This window comes from Oncorhynchus kisutch, linkage group LG10 (assembly GCF_002021735.2).
Source record: "Oncorhynchus kisutch isolate 150728-3 linkage group LG10, Okis_V2, whole genome shotgun sequence".
Taxonomy (NCBI): Eukaryota; Metazoa; Chordata; class Actinopteri; order Salmoniformes; family Salmonidae; genus Oncorhynchus; species Oncorhynchus kisutch.
In genome coordinates this window covers 6,869,423-6,890,668 of record NC_034183.2, presented here as the reverse complement: position 1 = coordinate 6,890,668, position 21,246 = coordinate 6,869,423, and the positions used below count along the sequence as shown (strand labels likewise).

The window sequence follows — 21,246 nt, the reverse complement described above, 5'->3', positions numbered from 1 at the left end:
CTCAGCTTCCCTATCAAATCTAAAAATCTCAAATAGAAAACCGAAGAAAATTAACAATAATGACAAATGGTTTGATGAAGAATGCAAAAATCTAAGAAAGAAATTGAGAAACCTGTCCAACCAAAAACATAGAGACCCGGAAAACCTGAGTCTACGCCTTCACTATGGTGAATCACTAAAACAATACAGAAATACACTACGGAAAAAGAAGGAACAGCATGTCAGAAATCAGCTCAATGCAATTGAAGAATCCATAGACTCTAACCACTTCTGGGAAAATTGGAAAACACTAAACAAACAACAACACGAAGAATTATCTATCCAAAATGGAGATGTATGGGTAAACCACTTCTCCAATCTTTTTGGCTCTGTAACAAAGAATAAAGAGCAAAAAACATATACATGATCAAACACAGATTTTAGAATCAACTATTAAAGACTACCAGAACCCACTGGATTCTCCAATTACATTGAAAGAGTTACAGGACAAAATAAAAACCCTCCAACCCAAAAAGGCCTGTGGTGTTGATGGTATCCTCAATGAAATGATCAAATATACAGACAACAAATTCCAATTGGCTATACTAAAACTCTTTAACATCATACTTAGCTCTGGCATCTTCCCCAATATTTGGAACCAAGGACTGATCACCCCAATCCACAAAAGTGGAGACAAATTTGACCCCAATAACTACCGTGGAATATGTGTCAACAGTAACCTTGGGAAAATCCTCTGCATTATTATTAACAGCAGACTCGTACATTTCCTCAATGAAAACAATGTACTGAGCAAATGTCAAATTGGCTTTTTACCAAATTACCGTACAACAGACCATGTATTCACCCTGCACACCCTAATTGACAATCAAACAAACCAAAACAAAGGCAAAGTCTTCTCATGCTTTGTTGATTTCAAAAAAGCCTTCGACTCAATCTGGCATGAGGGTCTGCTATACAAACTGATGGAAAGTGGTGTTGGGGGTAAAACATACGACATTATAAAATCCATGTACACAAACAACAAGTGTGCGGTTAAAATTGGCAAAAAACACACACATTTCTTCACACAGGGTCGTGGGGTTAGACAGGGATGCAGCTTAAGCCCCACCCTCTTCAACATATATATCAACGAATTGGCGAGGGCACTAGAAAAGTCTGCAGCACCCGGCCTCCCCCTGCTAGAATCCGAAGTCAAATGTCTGCTGTTTGCTGATGATCTGGTGCTTCTGTCACCAACCAAGGAGGGCCTACAGCAGCACCTAGATCTTATGCACAGATTCTGTCAGACCTGGGCCCTGACAGTAAATCTCAGTAAGACCAAAATAATGGTGTTCCAAAAAAGGTCCAGTCACCAGGACCACAAATACAAATTCCATCTAGACACTGTTGCCCTAGAGCACACAAAAAACTATACATACCTTGGCCTAAACATCAGCACCACAGGTAACTTCCACAAAGCTGTGAACGATCTGAGAGACAAGGCAAGAAGGGCATTCTATGCCATCAAAAGAAACATACATTTCAACATACCAATTAGGATCTGGCTAAAAATACTTGAATCAGTCATAGAGCCCATTGCCCTTTATGGTTGTGAGGTCTGGGGTCCGCTCACCAACCAAGACTTCACAAAATGGGACAAACACCAAATTGAGACTCTGCACGCAGAATTCTGCAAAAATATCCTCCGTGTACAACGTAGAACACCAAATAATGCATGCAGAGCAGAATTAGGCCGATACCCACTAATTATCAAAATCCAGAAAAGAGCTGTTAAATTCTACAACCACCTAAAAGGAAGCGATTCACAAACCTTCCATAACAAAGCCATCACCTACAGAGAGATGAACCTGGAGAAGAGTCCCCTAAGCAAGCTGGTCCTGGGGCTCTGTTCACAAACACAAACACACACTACAGAGCCCCAGGACAGCAGCACAATTAGACCCAACCAAATCATGAGAAAACAAAAAGATAACTACTTAACACATTGGAAAGAATTAACAAAAAAACAGAGCAAACTATAATGCTATTTGGCCCTACACAGAGAGTACACAGCGGCAGAATACCTGACCACTGTGACTGACCCAAAATTAAGGAAAGCCTTGACTATGTACAGACTCAGTGAGCATAGCCTTGCTATTGAGAAAGGCCGCCGTAGGCAGACTTGGCTCTCAAGAGAAGACAGGCTATGTGCTCACTGCCCACAAAATGAGGTGGAAACTGAGCTGCACTTCCTAACCTCCTGCCCAATGTATGACCATATTAGAGAGACATATTTCCCTCAGATTACACAGATCCACAAAGAATTCGAAAACAAATCCAATTTTGAAAAACTCCCATATCTACTGGGTGAAATTCCACAGTGTGCCATCACAGCAGCAAGATTTGTGACCTGTTGCCACGAGAAAAGGGCAACCAGTGAAGAACAAACACCATTGTAAATACAACCCATATTTATGCTTATTTATTTTATCTTGTGTCCTTTAGCCATTTGTACATTGTTAGAACACTGTATATATATATAATATGACATTTGTAATGTCTTTACTGTTTTGAAACTTCTGTATGTGTAATGTTTACTGTTCATTTTTGTTGTTTTTCACTTTATATATTCACTTTGTATGTTGTCTACCTCACTTGCTTTGGCAATGTTAACACATGTTTCCCATGCCAATAAAGCCCTTGAATTGAATTGAATTGAATTGAGAGAGAGAGAGAGAGACAGACAGAGACAGAGACAGAGACAGAGACAGAGAGAGAGACAGACAGAGAGAGAGAGAGACAGAGAGAGACAGAGAGAGAGAGACAGAGAGAGAGAGACAGAGAGAGACAGAGAGAGAGAGAGAGAGAGAGAGAGAGACAGAGAGAGAGAGAGAGAGAGACAGAGAGAGAGAGACAGAGAGAGACAGAGAGAGAGAGAGAGAGAGACAGAGAGAGAGAGAGAGAGAGAGGCAGAGAGAGAGGCAGAGAGAGAGAGCGAGAGAGAGAGACAGAGAGCGAGAGAGAGAGGCAGAGAGAGACAGTGAGAGAGAGAGGCAGAGAGAGACAGCGAGGCAGAGAGGCAGAGAGAGAGGCAAAGAGGCAGAGAGAGAGAGACAGAGAAAGCGAGAGAGAGAGAGAGGGAGAGAGAGAGACAGAGAAAGTGAGAGAGAGAGAGAGAGAGAGAGACAGAGAGAGAGAGGGAGAGAGAGAGGGAGAGAGAGTGAGAGAGAGAGGCAGAGAGAGACAGCGAGAGAGAGAGGCAGAGAGAGACAGCGAGGGAGAGAGGCAGAGAGAGACAGCGAGGGAGAGAGGCAGAGAGAGAGGCAAAGAGGCAGAGAGAGAGAGACAGAGAAAGCGAGAGAGAGAGGCAAAGAGGCAGAGAGACAGAGAAAGCGAGAGAGAGAGAGGCAGAGAGAGAGGCCACAGAAAAATACAAAATAATCTCTTTACCTACCCCATATTGCCATAAAGATGGCAAAGAACACAGTCCCTCCATTGTCGAAGAGATGGGTCACCTGCAAAAAGAAAAACACATTGATCTACATAAACAATTTTCTTCCAGTTCTAATCATTGTAACTGGTAAATAATCCGTCCATCCAGGATTTTGCCATTCTGTGCTTGAAGATTTTTGTTGTTTTGTTTGCTAAATCAATTCCCCGCATATTATGTGACTGCTTAAAAATTTCACCAATCAGGGTACAATAACCACAAAAACAAACGAAAAAATGTAAAATCATCACAATATTACACATAAAACTGTCTGATCGTCACACTCCAACACGAGGGCTACGATTTTAACCAATCACCACACCTTTACAGCATGAAATGGTTAAATAAAGTGACACGTCAACACAATGGCCCGCCCGTCAGTGCATATCTCGTGACAAATTGGACAAAACATCATTGAAAATTGCCAAATGTCAGAACTGCAGTGGGAAAAGAAAGCAGATTCTAGAGCGACTGCATAATCAATACTCTCATAAAAATGTTTGCATGACTGCCGCTTTGGATAAAAGCATCTGGTAGACGGCATATTGTTATCATTACCCACCGGAATGGGGCACCATTACTTGGAACATTTACAATATAATATCACAGCAAAACCAAACTGATTGTAATTGATGTCCTTTCAACCAGTTTTGCCCACTTCACTTCTGCATGAAAAGATATCCACATCACATCCACATACGTTGTGGCAGGTCATACAGCCGCTAAAGCCCTCAAATTCAACTCTGGACCTTGAAGCCACTTCCAATATTCTTGTTCTTTCTTCCCCTCTAATTAGAGACTGATTTAGACCTGGGATACTGGGTAGGTGTGATTCATTATCAGGCAGAACCTAAAAGCAGCAGTAGTCTGGACCTCATAGGGTAAGATTTGAATAACCCTGCATTAAGCATTTCTGTTATGACTGCTCAGCATAGCTTACCAATAACATGCATCGACTGTTGTGTGATTGATCCTCAGGGACAGTAATAGTACTAGTTAACTGTTGTGTGATTGATACTCAGGGACAGTAATAGTACTAGTTAACTGTTGTGTGATTGATACTCAGGGACAGTAATAGTACTAGTTAACTGTTGTGTGATTGATACTCGGGGACAGTAATAGTACAAGTTAACTGTTGTGTGATTGATACTCAGGGACAGTAATAGTACTAGTTAACTGTTGTGTGATTGATACTCAGGGAGAGTAATAGTACTAGTTAACTGTTGTGTGATTGATACTCAGGGAGAGTAATAGTACTAGTTAACTGTTGTGTGATTGATACTTGGGGACAGTAATAGTACTAGTTAACTGTTGTGTGATTGATACTCGGGGACAGTAATAGTACAAGTTAACTGTTGTGTGATTGATACTCAGGGACAGTAATAGTACTAGTTAACTGTTGTGTGATTGATACTCGGGGACAGTAATAGTACTAGTTAACTGTTGTGTGATTGATACTCAGGGACAGTAATAGTACTAGTTACTGTTGTGTGATTGATACTCAGGGACAGTAATAGTACAAGTTAACTGTTGTGTGATTGATCCTCAGGGACAGTAATAGTACTAGTTAACTGTTGTGTGATTGATCCTCAGGGAGAGTAATAGTACTAGTTAACTGTTGTGTGATTGATACTCAGGGAGAGTAATAGTACTAGTTAACTGTTGTGTGATTGATACTCGGGGACAGTAATAGTACTAGTTAACTGTTGTGTGATTGATACTCGGGGACAGTAATAGTACTAGTTAACTGTTGTGTGATTGATACTCGGGGACAGTAATAGTACTAGTTAACTGTTGTGTGATTGATACTCGGGGACAGTAATAGTACTAGTTACTGTTGTGTGATTGATACTCGGGGACAGTAATAGTACAAGTTAACTGTTGTGTGATTGATCCTCAGGGACAGTAATAGTACTAGTTAACTGTTGTGTGATTGATACTCAGGGACAGTAATAGTACTAGTTAACTGTTGTGTGATTGATACTCAGGGACAGTAATAGTACTAGTTAACTGTTGTGTGATTGATACTCGGGGACAGTAATAGTACAAGTTAACTGTTGTGTGATTGATACTCAGGGACAGTAATAGTACTAGTTAACTGTTGTGTGATTGATACTCAGGGAGAGTAATAGTACTAGTTAACTGTTGTGTGATTGATACTCAGGGAGAGTAATAGTACTAGTTAACTGTTGTGTGATTGATACTTGGGGACAGTAATAGTACTAGTTAACTGTTGTGTGATTGATACTCGGGGACAGTAATAGTACAAGTTAACTGTTGTGTGATTGATACTCAGGGACAGTAATAGTACTAGTTAACTGTTGTGTGATTGATACTCGGGGACAGTAATAGTACTAGTTAACTGTTGTGTGATTGATACTCAGGGACAGTAATAGTACTAGTTACTGTTGTGTGATTGATACTCAGGGACAGTAATAGTACAAGTTAACTGTTGTGTGATTGATCCTCAGGGACAGTAATAGTACTAGTTAACTGTTGTGTGATTGATCCTCAGGGAGAGTAATAGTACTAGTTAACTGTTGTGTGATTGATACTCAGGGAGAGTAATAGTACTAGTTAACTGTTGTGTGATTGATACTCGGGGACAGTAATAGTACTAGTTAACTGTTGTGTGATTGATACTCGGGGACAGTAATAGTACTAGTTAACTGTTGTGTGATTGATACTCGGGGACAGTAATAGTACTAGTTAACTGTTGTGTGATTGATACTCGGGGACAGTAATAGTACTAGTTACTGTTGTGTGATTGATACTCGGGGACAGTAATAGTACAAGTTAACTGTTGTGTGATTGATCCTCAGGGACAGTAATAGTACTAGTTAACTGTTGTGTGATTGATCCTCAGGGAGAGTAATAGTACTAGTTAACTGTTGTGTGATTGATACTCAGGGAGAGTAATAGTACTAGTTAACTGTTGTGTGATTGATACTCGGGGACAGTAATAGTACTAGTTAACTGTTGTGTGATTGATACTCGGGGACAGTAATAGTACAAGTTAACTGTTGTGTGATTGATACTCAGGGACAGTAATAGTACTAGTTAACTGTTGTGTGATTGATACTCGGGGACAGTAATAGTACTAGTTAACTGTTGTGTGATTGATACTCAGGGAGAGTAATAGTACTAGTTAACTGTTGTGTGATTGATCCTCAGGGACAGTAATAGTACTAGTTAACTGTTGTGTGATTGATACTCGGGGACAGTAATAGTACTAGTTAACTGTTGTGTGATTGATCCTCAGGGACAGTAATAGTACTAGTTAACTGTTGTGTGATTGATCCTCAGGGACAGTAATAGTACTAGTTAACTGTTGTGTGATTGATACTCAGGGACAGTAATAGTACTAGTTAACTGTTGTGTGATTGATACTCGGGGACAGTAATAGTACTAGTTAACTGTTGTGTGATTGATACACAGGGAGAGTAATAGTACTAGTTAACTGTTGTGTGATTGATCCTCAGGGAGAGTAATAGTACTAGTTAACTGTTGTGTGATTGATACTTGGGGACAGTAATAGTACTAGTTAACTGTTGTGTGATTGATCCTCAGGGACAGTAATAGTACTAGTTAACTGTTGTGTGATTGATACTCAGGGACAGTAATAGTACTAGTTAACTGTAGTAGTACTTCTGTTTACTATAGTACTTCTGTTTACTATAGTACTTCTGTTTACTATAGTACTTCTACACCTACAGCATACCAGCATAGCGTTCTATTTTTAAACCTGTTAGCTCTAATTCCTCAGGGGTCTTACTAATCTCGGAAGCCACCAAATGTTGTGTGGCTAGCTAGCACATTTACGTTGGCGATCTCAAACTGTTAAGAGAGATTAGCATTTAATTGCCCTTTGCATAGACACAGCTATTATATTCCACTCTGAGCTAACAGGGTGGAATAGAACAGAATAGAACAGAATAGAACATAATAGAATATAACAGAATAGAATAAAACAGAATATAACAGAATAGAACATAATAGAACATAATAGAATAGAATAAAACAGAATAGAACAGAATAGAACAGAATAGAACAGAATAGAACAGAATAGAACAGAATAGAATGGAACAGAATAAAATAAAACAGAATAAAACAGAATATAATAGAACAGAATAGAATGCAACAGAACAGAATATAACAGAATAGAATGGAACAGAACAGAATAGAACAGAATAGAACAGAATAGAATGGAACAGAACAGAATAGAACAGAATAGAATGGAACAGAACAGAATAGAACAGAATAGAACAGAATAGAACAGAATAGAACAGAATATAATAGAATAGAACAGAATAGAACAGAATAGAACAGAATAGAACAGAATATAATAGAATAGAACAGAATATAATAGAATAGAACAGAATAGAACAGAATATAATAGAATAGAACAGAATATAATAGAATAGAACAGAATATAATAGAATAGAACAGAATAGAACAGAATAGAACATAATAGAATAGAATAGAACAGAACATAATAGAATAGAACAGAACATAATAGAATAGAACAGAATAGAACAGAACAGAACAGAATAGAACAGAATATAATAGAATAGAACAGAATAGAACAGAATAGAACAGAATAGAACAGAATAGAACATAATAGAATAGAATAGAACAGAACATAATAGAATAGAACAGAACATAATAGAATAGAACAGAATAGAACAGAATAGAACAGAATATAATAGAATAGAACAGAATATAATAGAATAGAACAGAATAGAACAGAATAGAACAGAATAGAACATAATATAATAGAACAGAATAGAATGGAACAGAACAGAACATAATATAATAGAACAGAATAGAATGGAACAGAACAGAACATAATATAATAGAACAGAATAGAATGGAACAGAACAGAACATAATATAATAGAACAGAATAGAATGGAACAGAATAGAACAGAACGTAATATAATAGAACAGAATAGAATGGAACAGAATAGAACAGAACATAATATAATAGAACAGAATAGAATGGAACAGAATAGAACAGAATGAAACAGAACAGAACAGAACATAATGAAACAGAACAGAATAGAATGGAACAGAACAGAACATAATATAATAGAACAGAATAGAATGGAACAGAACAGAACATAATATAATAGAACAGAATAGAATGGAACAGAACAGAATAGAATGGAACAGAATAGAACAGAATAGAATGGAACAGAACAGAACATAATATAATAGAACATAATAGAATGGAACAGAACAGAACAGAATAGATTAATGGTTTAATTACTGACCTTTGCATAGACACAGCTGTCACTGAGTTTCCAGGTGTTGCAGTTCTCCTCACACATAGGACACATGATAGTAGTGTTGGCCTCACAGATCTCTTTACTGAAGGGACAGACATAGGAAAACTGCATTAACATTTGAACCAGACATAGAGATCAGACATAAAGAGATCAAAATGTATTAAAGTTAAGGTTAGGGGTGTTAAGTTTAGGTTTAAAGTTAAGGTTAGGGGTGTTAAGTTTAGATTCAAAGTTAAGGTTAGGGGTGTTAAGTTTAGATTCAAAGTTAAGGTTAGGGGTGTTAAGTTTAGATTCAAAGTTAAGGTTAGGGGTGTTAAGTTTGGGTTTAAAGTTAAGGTTAGGGGTGTTAAGTTTGGGTTTAAAGTTAAGGTTAGGGGTGTTAAGTTTGGGTTTAAAGTTAAGGTTAGGGGTGTTAAGTTTGGGTTTAAAGTTAAGGTTAGGGGTGTTAAGTTTAAAGTTAAGGTTACGGGTGTTAAGTTTAAAGTTAAGGTTACGGGTGTTAAGTTTAGGTTTAAAGTTACGGTTAGGGGTGTTAAGGTTAGGCGTGTTAAGTTTAGGTTTAAAGTTAAGGTTAGGGGTGTTAAGTTTATGTTCAAGGTTAGGGGGTTAGGGGTGTTAAGTTTAGGTTCAAGGTTAGGGGGTTAGGGGTGTTAAGTTTAGGTTTAAGGCTAGGCTTAGGGTTAATGTAAACCCTTTCAAATCTGCAGGCTGTATACACAAGCTGTCAGATCAATAACAATATCATTGAGAGTTGTGGGGTGTCCTGACTGGCACCCTAATCTCTTTATAGTGTCATGACTTTTGACTAGGGCCCATAGGCTCTGTTGTGCACTATCTAGGGAACAGGGTATCATTCGGGACGCCTATAACGGCTCGGGCAAAGGGAAAAGAGGGTATCATTCGGGATGCCTATAAGAGCTCGGGTCAAAGGGAAGAGTGTATCATTCTGGACGCCTATAAGAGCTCGGGTCAAAGGTAAGAGGGTATCATTCGGGACGCCTATAAGAGCTTGGGTCAAAGGGAAGAGGGTATCATTTGGGACACAGAAGCTCCGGTGTGGTGTGTCCTGACTGACCTGACTTGGCTGGTGTCCATGGTAAGAAATCCGTAGAGGAAAACGAGGAGACCCACAAGAGCTGCCGGGATAAGCATGCCAGTGTACCAACCCAGCCAGGCAAAGTACAGCCCAATCTTCTCCCCAAAGTAACGCCTGGAGAGGAGAGTCCAATGAACAAGATAAATTAGCAAAAGCTAATCCCAACATGGTCGATCTTTCAATTCAGACCCGGCTGTATTTGCCTGGCAGTCAACAAGTACTTTGTAACCAACCAGGCAAAGAACAGGCGTGGCAGGGAACATGTACCTTGTAACCAACCAGGCAAAGAACAGGCGTGGCAGGGAACAAGTACCTTGTAACCAACCAGGCAAAGAACAGGCGTGGCAGGGAACAAGTACCTTGTAACCAACCAGGCAAAGAACAGGCGTGGCAGGGAACATGTACCTTGTAACCAACCAGGCAAAGAACAGGCGTGGCAGGGAACAAGTACCTTGTAACCAACCAGGCAAACAACAGGCGTGGCAAGGAACAAGTACCTTGTAACCAACCAGGCAAAGAACAGGCGTGGCAGGGAACAAGTACCTTGTAACCAACCAGGCAAAGAACAGGCGTGGCAGGGAACAAGTACCTTGTAACCAACCAGGCAAAGAACAGGCGTGGCAGGGAACAAGTACCTTGTAACCAACCAGGCAAAGAACAGGCGTGGCAGGGAACAAGTACCTTGTAACCAACCAGGCAAAGAACAGGCGTGGCAGGGAACAAGTACCTTGTAACCAACCAGGCAAAGAACAGGCGTGGCAGGGAACAAGTACCTTGTAACCAACCAGGCAAAGAACAGGCGTGGCAGGGAACAAGTACCTTGTAACCAACCAGGCAAAGAACAGGCGTGGCAGGGAACAAGTACCTTGTAACCAACAAGGCAAACAACAGGTGTGGCAGGGAACAAGTACGTTGTAACCAACCAGGCAAAGAACAGGCGTGGCAGGGAACAAGTACCTTGTAACCAACAAGGCAAAGAACAGGCGTGGCAGGGAACAAGTACCTTGTAACCAACCAGGCAAAGAACAGGCGTGGCAGGGAACAAGTACCTTGTAACCAACCAGGCAAAGAACAGGCGTGGCAGGGAACAAGTACCTTGTAACCAACAAGGCAAAGAACAGGCGTGGCAGGGAACAAGTACCATGTAACCAACAAGGCAAAGAACAGGCGTGGCAGGGAACAAGTACAATAAAGAGGATAAATTGGCAAAAACTCCCCGACATGGACTGATTCAATTGGACCCCCTAGCGGCAGCAGGTACATCGTTGGCCCAGTAACGGAAAGGTCACTGGTTCGAATACCCGAGCCGACAAGGTGAAAAATCTGCCGATGTGCCCTTGAGCAAGGCACCTAACCCTAATTTGCTAAAACAACACATTTCACTGCACCTATCTGGTGTATGTGACAAGAAAACACCATTATTTGACTGACAGGAAATACGTCCATTAATTAAAATAAGTAAATTATGCACATATGTCGTGCTTCTACTGTAGGTGGATGGACGAGAAAACAATTCATAGAAAGTGAAGGAATTTCACCACATACAAGTAGGTGGTCTTGGATGCACAACTAACCATTTTAATGCATCTCACACCAACATTTTGTCAATAGACCTTCATCAGGGTTGAACGAGTCCAACGAAAAACTTGCAAAAAAACCTCCCGACTAGGCGATGAACTTTTAATCTGGACCTATTCAGAGTCACACCTACTGTACAGCAGTATTTCAGTTGTGTTAAATGCAGAGAAAATAAGTCCAAATGAACAAGAAACCTCACGACTGGAGTGGACCTCTAAATTTGACTTGTTTAGACCTAGTTGTATGAAACGCAGAGGAAAGAAGTCCAATGAGAAGACAGATTAGCAAAACCTCCCGTGGTTGTGGGTTGACTTTTAAATTGGAACAGGTCAGACCTAGCTACTCTATTTAATTCAGAAACGACTCCTGAGAAGGAAAGTTAGCCTGGGGTTTCCTGTGGAGAGGTTTAATTCCTGAAAAATGACATGTCTGGAGCCAGAGAGGAGAGCCCGGGCTCATAATACAGACTTCCCACACACACCAGTGGTTACCTGATGAGGTCGAGAGGCTGGTACTTGTACCACATGCCCCAGCGAGCCCACCTCTCGTACAGCAGGTGTCTGTGGTTCTGGGCACCGTGAGTCTTAATAGGGTGTCTGCTCTTGTATCCACCCTGAAAAAAGAAGTACAGAACACAGAACACAATTAACATGACTGGAAGACAGGTATATAACGACGCCTAGCCTAGTTCATACTGTATGGGGCTGTAGCCAACTCTTATATAGCCGTCCTAGGACAGAAACAGAAAACGCAGAGAATTCACACGAGTAGACAGGTTGACACTAGCCTAATCCCATGCTTTTGTATCCTCCCTAAAAACAGAAGCAAATAGCCTCGTGTAACAGGTGGAGTTCTGAATCATTCAAACCCACTTGACTACGCCACAGGAAACACAACCAACAAGGGGTATGTCTAGACAGCATTTATACAGTGCCTTGCAAACGTATTCATCCCCCTTGGCGTTTTTCCTATGTTGTTGCATTACAACCGGCAATTTAGATTGATTTATATTTGGATTTCATGTAATGGACATACACAAAATAGTCCAAATTTGTGAAGTGAGATGAAAAAAATTACTTGATTCAAAAATTATAAAAGTTTAAAACAGAAAAGTGTATATGTATTCACCCCCGTTGCTATGAAGCCCCTAAATAAGATCTGGTGCAACCAATTACCTTCAGAAGTTATATAATTTGTTAAATAAAGTCCACCTGTGTCACATGATATCAGTGTATTAACCTGTTCTGAAACGCCCCAGAGTCTGCAACACCACCAAGCAAGTGGCACCATGAAGACCAAGGAGCTCTCCAAACAGGTCAGGGACAAAGTTGTGGAGAAGTTCAGATCAAGATTGGGTTATAAAAAAATATCAGAAACTTTGAACATCCTACAGAGCACCATTAAATCCATTATTAAAAAATGGAAAGAATATGGCACCACAATCAACCTGCCAAGGGAGGGCTGCCCACCCAAACTCACAAACCAGGCAAGGAGGGCATTAATCAGAGAGGCTACAAAGAGACCAAAGATAACCCTGAAGGAGCTACAAAGCTCCACAGCAGAGATTGGAGTATCTGTCCGTAGGACCACTTTAAGCCGTACAGTCCACAGAGCTGGGCTTTACGGAAAAGTAGCCAGAAAAAAGCCATTGCTTAAAGAAGAAAAAAAGCAAACACGTTTGGTGTTCGCGACCAGGCATGTGGGAGAAACTCCATACATATGGAAGAAGGTGCTCTGGTCAGATGAGACAGAAATTGAGCTTTTTGGCCATCAAGGAAAGCGCTATGTCTGGCGCAAACCCAACACCTCCCATCACCCCGACAACATCTTCCCCACAGTGAAGCATGTTGGAGGCAGCATCATGCTGTGAGGATGTTTTTCATCCACGGGGACTTTGAAACTGGTCAGAATTGAAGGAATGATGGATAGGGGCTAAATACAGGGTAATTCTTGAGGGAAACATGTTTCAGTCTTCCAGAGATTTGAGACTGGGACAGAGGTTCACCTTCCAGCAGGACAATGACCCTAAGCATACTGCTAAAGCAACACTGGAGTGGTTTAAGGGGAAACATTTATATGTCTTGGAATGGCCTAGTCAAAGCCCAGACCTCAATCCAATTGAGAATCTGTGGTATGACTTAAAGATTGCTGTTCACCAGTGGAACCCATCCAACTTGATGGAGCTGGAGCAGTTTTGCCTTGAAGAATGGGCAAAAATCCCAGTGACTAGATGTGCCAAGCTTATAGAGACATACCCCAAGAGACTTGCAGCTGTAATTGCTGCAAAAGGTGGCTCTACAAAGTATTGGCTTTGGGGCGGTGAATAGTTATGCACGCTCAAGTTGACATTTTTTTGGTCTTATTTCTTGTTTCAAAGTGGTAGGCATGTTGTGTAAATCAAATGATACAAACCCCCCCTCAAAATACATTTTAATTCCAGGTTGTAAGGCAACAAAATATGAAAAATGCCAAGGGGGGTGAATACTTTCATAAGTCCCTGTTTTTTTAACAATTTAGCAGGGGGCGGCAGGGTAGCCTAGTGGTTAGAGCGTTGGACTAGTAACCGGAAGGTTGTAAGTTCAAATCCCTGAGCTGACAAGGTGCAAGTCTGTCCACGAGTGGGTTAACCTAGGCTGTATTGAAAATAAGAATTTGTTCTTAACTGACTTGCCTAGTTAAATAAAGGTATAAAAAAAGACTCTCTTATTGAGAGAGGCTAACAATGTTCTTACCTCGTGCGGAGGAAATGCAGCCTCATATGTCCCATTGCCCAGTAACCTATTGATACCTTCAATAGAAGAACAAACACACTTTAGCAGAAGCACAGACTGGAAAAATAAAGTTATAATTCAAAACATATTTATTTCCCTTCCCAAGACTCAAACATTGCTAGACTCCCAATGACCATTACGCAGCAGCCTCCAATGAGGATTCTATCTAAAACGTCCACAGTTCTAATAATGATTATTATAATGCATTATATAAGAGAGAAGCTCAATGATGAGCTAGTTATGTTCGATAGCATTATCCTCCCCCACCCCCTGGTGTGGTGATAAAAGTTTGATTAGGCTCTCAGCCTCTTGCACTAGATAATTGTGTCCTCTGTTAATTTCGGACGGAGCATAGTCTCAGAAATCCTAGACCTAAGGCTAACTGCATTAGCTGGTTATGCTGCAGGAACATTGTTAATTGAGGGAGGAAAACCGTCTCCCGAGGGAAACCTCGTGGATTATGGTGGGTGTCTGTAGCAGGCTAGTCACAGTATAGCCTGGAAAACAAAATGAGGGGTATGCTACAAAAAACAGGATCAATGAGTTAGCCAGGTAAGTTTGATAAACAACCAGAAATAACTGTAGAATTTTCTGATTCGTTAAAAAAGCAAGACATTAGACCATGACCATGTCAAGCGCAAAGTAATTTCAGAATACTTAGGCAAGTTAGCTGGCAAACTTCTTGATCCTTCTTTGTAGTATACCCCCTTTGATATGCTTAGTTTCAGAGAATATCAGCTTGATCACTAGAAGCTGTTGATCACTTTAAGTGGAAGTGCACTGTACATAGGCCTACGGCAGACTTCCTTTAGCCATGGAGAGATAACACTATTATCAATGGATGAAACGCTGAGACAACGCAGCATCGTTACCACGGAAACAACCACAGACACATAAGATCACAACGGTCAACAAGCAACACTACAAAGAAGGACAACATAGTAAAACAACACAATCAACATAGACATTTGTATTTTATTTTTTATGTCTCACCTTTAAATAATAAACTGTGTTGATTATTTCAATGGAGATATCCTATATTAACGTGTGTCAATGTGTCACTGTATAAAACTACAGATAGTAAGGTTCTCTCTGGTAAAAATAATTTTTTATCTCAATCAGACTAACCTGTGTAAATAGATTTTATCTCAATCAGACTAACCTGAATAAATAAATAGATGTTATCTCAATCAGACTAACCTGTATAAATAGATGTTATCTCAATCAGACTAACCTGTATAAATAGATTTTATCTCAATCAGATTAACCTGTATAAATAAAGATATTTTATCTAAATGAGATTAACCTGTATAAATAAAGATATTTTATATCAATCAGACTAACCTGTATAAATAAAGAGATTTTATATCAATCAGACTAACCTGTATAAATAAAGATATTTTATATCAATCAGACTAACCTGTATAAATAAAGATATTTTATATCAATCAGACTAACCTGTATAAATAAAGAGATTTTATATCAATCAGACTAACCTGTATAAATAAAGATATTTTATATCAATCAGACTAACCTGTATAAATAAATATATTTTATATCAATCAGACTAACCTGTATAAATAAATATATTTTATATCAATCAGACTAACCTGTATAAATAAATATATTTTATATCAATCAGACTAACCTGTATAAATAAAGAGATTTTATATCAATCAGAATAACATGTATAAATAAATATATTTTATTTCAATCAGACTAACCTGTGTAAATAAAGATATTTTATCTAAATAAGATTAACATGTATAAATAAAGAGCTTTTATCTAAATGAGATTAACATGTATAAATAAAGAGATTTTATGAATAAAGATCAACGCAAAATATGAATAATCTGAAAGTAGAAAGTGTATATATATATTGCTATAGGTATCCAACTGTCTGAAAGGTCATTCTAAGTCAATAAGACGACAGGGGGGGGATGTCAACAACATTAAGTCCAGACCATTTCTACTGGCTCTCTGCCCAGGATCTCTGATACAAAGAGTCTCAGAGTAAAAAGGGTGCTGGTCTAGGATCAGTTTAGCCTTTTAGATCAGAACGAATAAGACGACATGGATCGGAGGGATCTGATCCTAGATCAGATCGTGTCAGATTATATGGAGAAAGGGGGTGACCTGGTCCTAGATCAGCACTCCTACTCCGAAGACAAGACAGATTTAGAATACGGGCCCAAATGATGCCACCATCACATCACCAACACAGATACGCACCTTCCCAGAAGCTCACAGACTGAGAGATCAGTCTCCGGTCATGGTGACCATAATAATTTAGTAGAGACTCACAACATAGAGGAAGAGCTGTTGAGACAATGGAGGACAGAGGACGTCACTAGCAAAACGCTCTAGACAGACAGAAACACTGTAGTATATTGGTGGGGTGTAGGGGCTGTCCTATCACGGGTTATATTGTGTTATATACAGACAGACAGAAACACTGTAGTATATTGGTGGGGTGTAGGGGCTGTCCTATCGCGGGTTATATTGTGTTATATACAGACAGACAGAAACACTGTAGTATATTGGTGGGGTGTAGGGGCTGTCCTATCGCGGGTTATATTGTGTTATATACAGACAGACAGAAACACTGTAGTATATTGGTGGAGTGTAGGGGCTGTCCTATCACGGGTTATATTGTGTTATATACAGACAGACAGAAACACTGTAGTATATTGGTGGGGTGTAGGGGCTGTCCTATCGCGGGTTATATTGTGTTATATACAGACAGACAGAAACACTGTAGTATATTGGTGGGGTGTAGGGGCTGTCCTATCGCGGGTTATATTGTGTTATATACAGACAGACAGAAACACTGTAGTATATTGGTGGGGTGTAGGGGCTGTCCTATCGCGGGTTATATTGTGTTATATACAGACAGACAGAAACACTGTAGTATATTGGTGGGGTGTAGGGGCTGTCCTATCGCGGGTTGTATTGTGTTATATACAGACAGACAGAAACACTGTAGTATATTGGTGGGGTGTAGGGGCTGTCCTATCGCAGGTTGTATTGTGTTATATACAGACAGACAGAAACACTGTAGTATATTGGTGGGGTGTAGGGGCTGTCCTATCGCGGGTTATATTGTGTTATATACAGACAGACAGAAACACTGTAGTATATTGGTGGGGTGTAGGGGCTGTCCTATCGCGGGTTATATTGTGTTATATACAGACAGACAGAAACACTGTAGTATATTGGTGGGGTGTAGGGGCTGTCCTATCGCGGGTTATATTGTGTTATATACAGACAGACAGAAACACTGTAGTATATTGGTGGGGTGTAGGGGCTGTCCTATCGCGGGTTATATTGTGTTATATACAGACAGACAGAAACACTGTAGTATATTGGTGGAGTGTAGGGGCTGTCCTATCACGGGTTATATTGTGTTATATACAGACAGACAGAAACACTGTAGTATATTGGTGGGGTGTAGGGGCTGTCCTATCGCGGGTTGTATTGTGTTATATACAGAGAGACAGAAACACTGTAGTATATTGGTGGGGTGTAGGGGCTGTCCTATCGCGGGTTATATTGTGTTATATACAGACAGACAGAAACACTGTAGTATATTGGTGGGGTGTAGGGGATGTCCTATTGCGGGTTATATTGTGTTATATACAGACAGACAGAAACACTGTAGTATATTGGTGGGGTGTAGGGGCTGTCCTATCACGGGTTATATTGTGTTATATACAGACAGACAGAAACACTGTAGTATATTGGTGGGGTGTAGGGGCTGTCCTATCGCGGGTTGTATTGTGTTATATACAGACAGACAGAAACACTGTAGTATATTGGTGGGGTGTAGGGGCTGTCCTATCACGGGTTATATTGTGTTATATACAGACAGACAGAAACACTGTAGTATATTGGTGGGGTGTAGGGGCTGTCCTATCGCGGGTTGTATTGTGTTATATACAGACAGACAGAAACACTGTAGTAATTGGTGGGGTGTAGGGGCTGTCCTATCGCGGGTTATATTGTGTTATATACAGACAGACAGAAACACTGTAGTATATTGGTGGGGTGTAGGGGCTGTCCTATCGCGGGTTATATTGTGTTATATACAGACAGACAGAAACACTGTAGTATATTGGTGGGGTGTAGGGGCTGTCCTATCGCGGGTTATATTGTGTTATATACAGACAGACAGAAACACTGTAGTATATTGGTGGGGTGTAGGGGCTGTCCTATCGCGGGTTGTATTGTGTTATATACAGACAGAAACACTGTAGTATATTGGTGGGGTGTAGGGGCTGTCCTATCGCGGGTTATATTGTGTTATATACAGACAGACAGAAACACTGTAGTATATTGGTGGGGTGTAGGGGCTGTCCTATCGCGGGTTATATTGTGTTATATACAGACAGACAGAAACACTGTAGTATATTGGTGGGGTGTAGGGGCTGTCCTATCGCGGGTTGTATTGTGTTATATACAGACAGACAGAAACACTGTAGTATATTGGTGGGGTGTAGGGGCTGTCCTATTGCGGGTTATATTGTGTTATATACAGACAGACAGAAACACTGTAGTATATTGGTGGGGTGTAGGGGCTGTCCTATCGCGGGTTGTATTGTGTTATATACAGACAGACAGAAACACTGTAGTATATTGGTGGGGTGTAGGGGCTGTCCTATCGCGGGTTATATTGTGTTATATACAGACAGACAGAAACACTGTAGTATATTGGTGGGGTGTAGGGGCTGTCCTATCGCAGGTTATATTGTGTTATATACAGACAGACAGAAACACTGTAGTATATTGGTGGGGTGTAGGGGCTGTCCTATCGCGGGTTATATTGTGTTATATACAGACAGACAGAAACACTGTAGTATATTGGTGGGGTGTAGGGGCTGTCCTATCGCGGGTTATATTGTGTTATATACAGACAGACAGAAACACTGTAGTATATTGGTGGGGTGTAGGGGCTGTCCTATCGCAGGTTATATTGTGTTATATACAGACAGACAGAAACACTGTAGTATATTGGTGGGGTGTAGGGGCTGTCCTATCGCAGGTTATATTGTGTTATATACAGACAGACAGAAATACTGTAGTATATTGGTGGGGTGTAGGGGCTGTCCTATCACGGGTTATATTGTGTTATATACAGACAGACAACACAGTGGCAGACACGTAACTAGAAAAACGCTCTATACTGCAACACATTAGTGGGGACTGGGGACCATTCTATTGGTGGGTTTAAGGGTTAAGGTTAAGGTGACCTCTTGTAATATATAGGAGACTTCACAATAACAAGTGCTTTCTATCATAAGAAAGCATGCTTTCACTGTACACACAAACAGGTTAACATACAGACCGATATGAACAAAGAGAGGATGGACATGGACATGGGACAATACATGGATGGATGACAGCCCAACTATCCATGGAGGCAAGGCAACCTAGCTTGGTCTACCATGCAAAGTGTCTAGCCTGGTCTTCAATGCAAAGGGTCTAGCCTGGTTTTCCATGCAAAGGGTCTAGCCTGGTTTTCCATGCAAAGGGTCTAGCCTGGTTTTCCATGCAAAGGGTCTAGCCTGGTTTTCCATGCAAAGGGTCTAGCCTGGTTTTCCATGCAAAGGGTCTAGCCTGGTTGTCCATGCAAAGGGTCTAGCCTGGTTTTCCATGCAAAGGGTCTAGCCTGGTTTTCCATGCAAAGGGTCTAGCCTGGTTTTCCATGCAAAGGGTCTAGCCTGGTTTTCCATGCAAAGGGTCTAGCCTGGTCTTCAATGCAAAGGGTCTAGCCTGGTCTTCAATGCAAAGGGTCTAGCCTGGTTTTCCATGCAAAGGGTCTAGCCTGGTTTTCCATGCAAAGGGTCTAGCCTGGTTTTCCATGCAAAATGAAAGCTAATATAACAATGATATATGCCACTTAGCAGGCACTTTTTATCCAATCCACAGATTGAGGGCATTGTTGGTATCTAGTCATATTTTTGTTCAATGTAGTATCTAGAAGTACCTACTAGTATCTAGTAGTCATATCTAGTAGTAGTAGTAGTAGTATCTAGTAGTAGTATCTAGTAGTAATATAGTAGTAGTATCTAGTAGTAATATCTAGTAGTAGCAGCTAGTATTAGTATCTAGTAAAATATAGTAGTAGTATCTTGTAGTAGTATCTAGTAGTAATATAGTAGTAGTATCTAGTAGTAATATAGTAGTAGTATCTAGTAGTAATATCTAGTAGTAGTATCTAGTAGTAGTATCTAGTAGTAGTATCTAGTCAAATATAGTAGTAGTATCTAGTCAAATCTAGAAGTAGTATCTAGTAGTAATATAGTAGTAGTATATAGTAGTAGTATATAGTAGTAATATCTAGTAGTAGTATATAGTAGTAATATCTAGTAGTAGTATATAGTAGTAATATCTAGTAGTAGTATCTAGTAGTAGTATATAGTAGTAGTATATAGTAGTAATACAGTAGTAGTATATAGTAGTAATACCTAGTAGTAGTATATAGTAGTAATATCTAGTAGTAGTATCTAGTAGTAATATCTAGTAGTAGTATATAGTAGTAGCATACAGTAGTAGTATATAGTAGTAATATCTAGTAGTAGTATATAGTAGTAATATCTAGTCGTAGTATCTAGTAGTAGTATCTAGTAGTAATATAGTAGTATAGAGTAGTAATATCTAGTAGTAGTATATCGTAGTAATATCTAGTAGTAGTATCTAGTAGAAGTATCTAGTAGTAATATAGTAGTAATATCTAATAGTAGTATATAGTAGTAGTATCTAGTAGTAATATCTAGTAGTAGTATCTAGTAGTAGTATATAGTAGTAATATCTAGTTGTAGTATCTAGTAGTAATACTTAGTAGTAATATCTAGTAGTAGTATCTAGTAGTAGTATCAAGCAGTAGTATTGGTAAGAGGAGGAATGTGGAGCTAAGGTAAATGTTCTAGCAAACATTGTCAACATTTTCGTGTTTTAGCTGGACACTACTTAGCAATAATCCTTTAGCATGTCTGATTCAGTGACGAGATCGGTATGTATGTGTGTGTGTGTAGTTCATCCC

At 39.9% G+C, this 21,246-nt stretch overlaps 1 protein-coding gene across 1 annotated transcript in view; it reads right to left on the bottom strand.

Annotated features, from left to right (window-relative positions):
- Nucleotides 1–21,246, bottom strand: part of LOC109884312 (anoctamin-3) — a 163,760-nt gene that overhangs the window by 47,879 nt on the left and 94,635 nt on the right. Inside the window, exons 10-14 of the mRNA XM_031832836.1 lie at nucleotides 14,166–14,221; nucleotides 11,925–12,046; nucleotides 9,835–9,969; nucleotides 8,745–8,841; nucleotides 3,434–3,494 (exon numbers count right to left, since the gene is read on the bottom strand). Coding sequence (XP_031688696.1) covers nucleotides 3,434–3,494; nucleotides 8,745–8,841; nucleotides 9,835–9,969; nucleotides 11,925–12,046; nucleotides 14,166–14,221 — 471 coding nt within the window. The remainder of the gene's footprint in view (nucleotides 1–3,433; nucleotides 3,495–8,744; nucleotides 8,842–9,834; nucleotides 9,970–11,924; nucleotides 12,047–14,165; nucleotides 14,222–21,246) is intronic.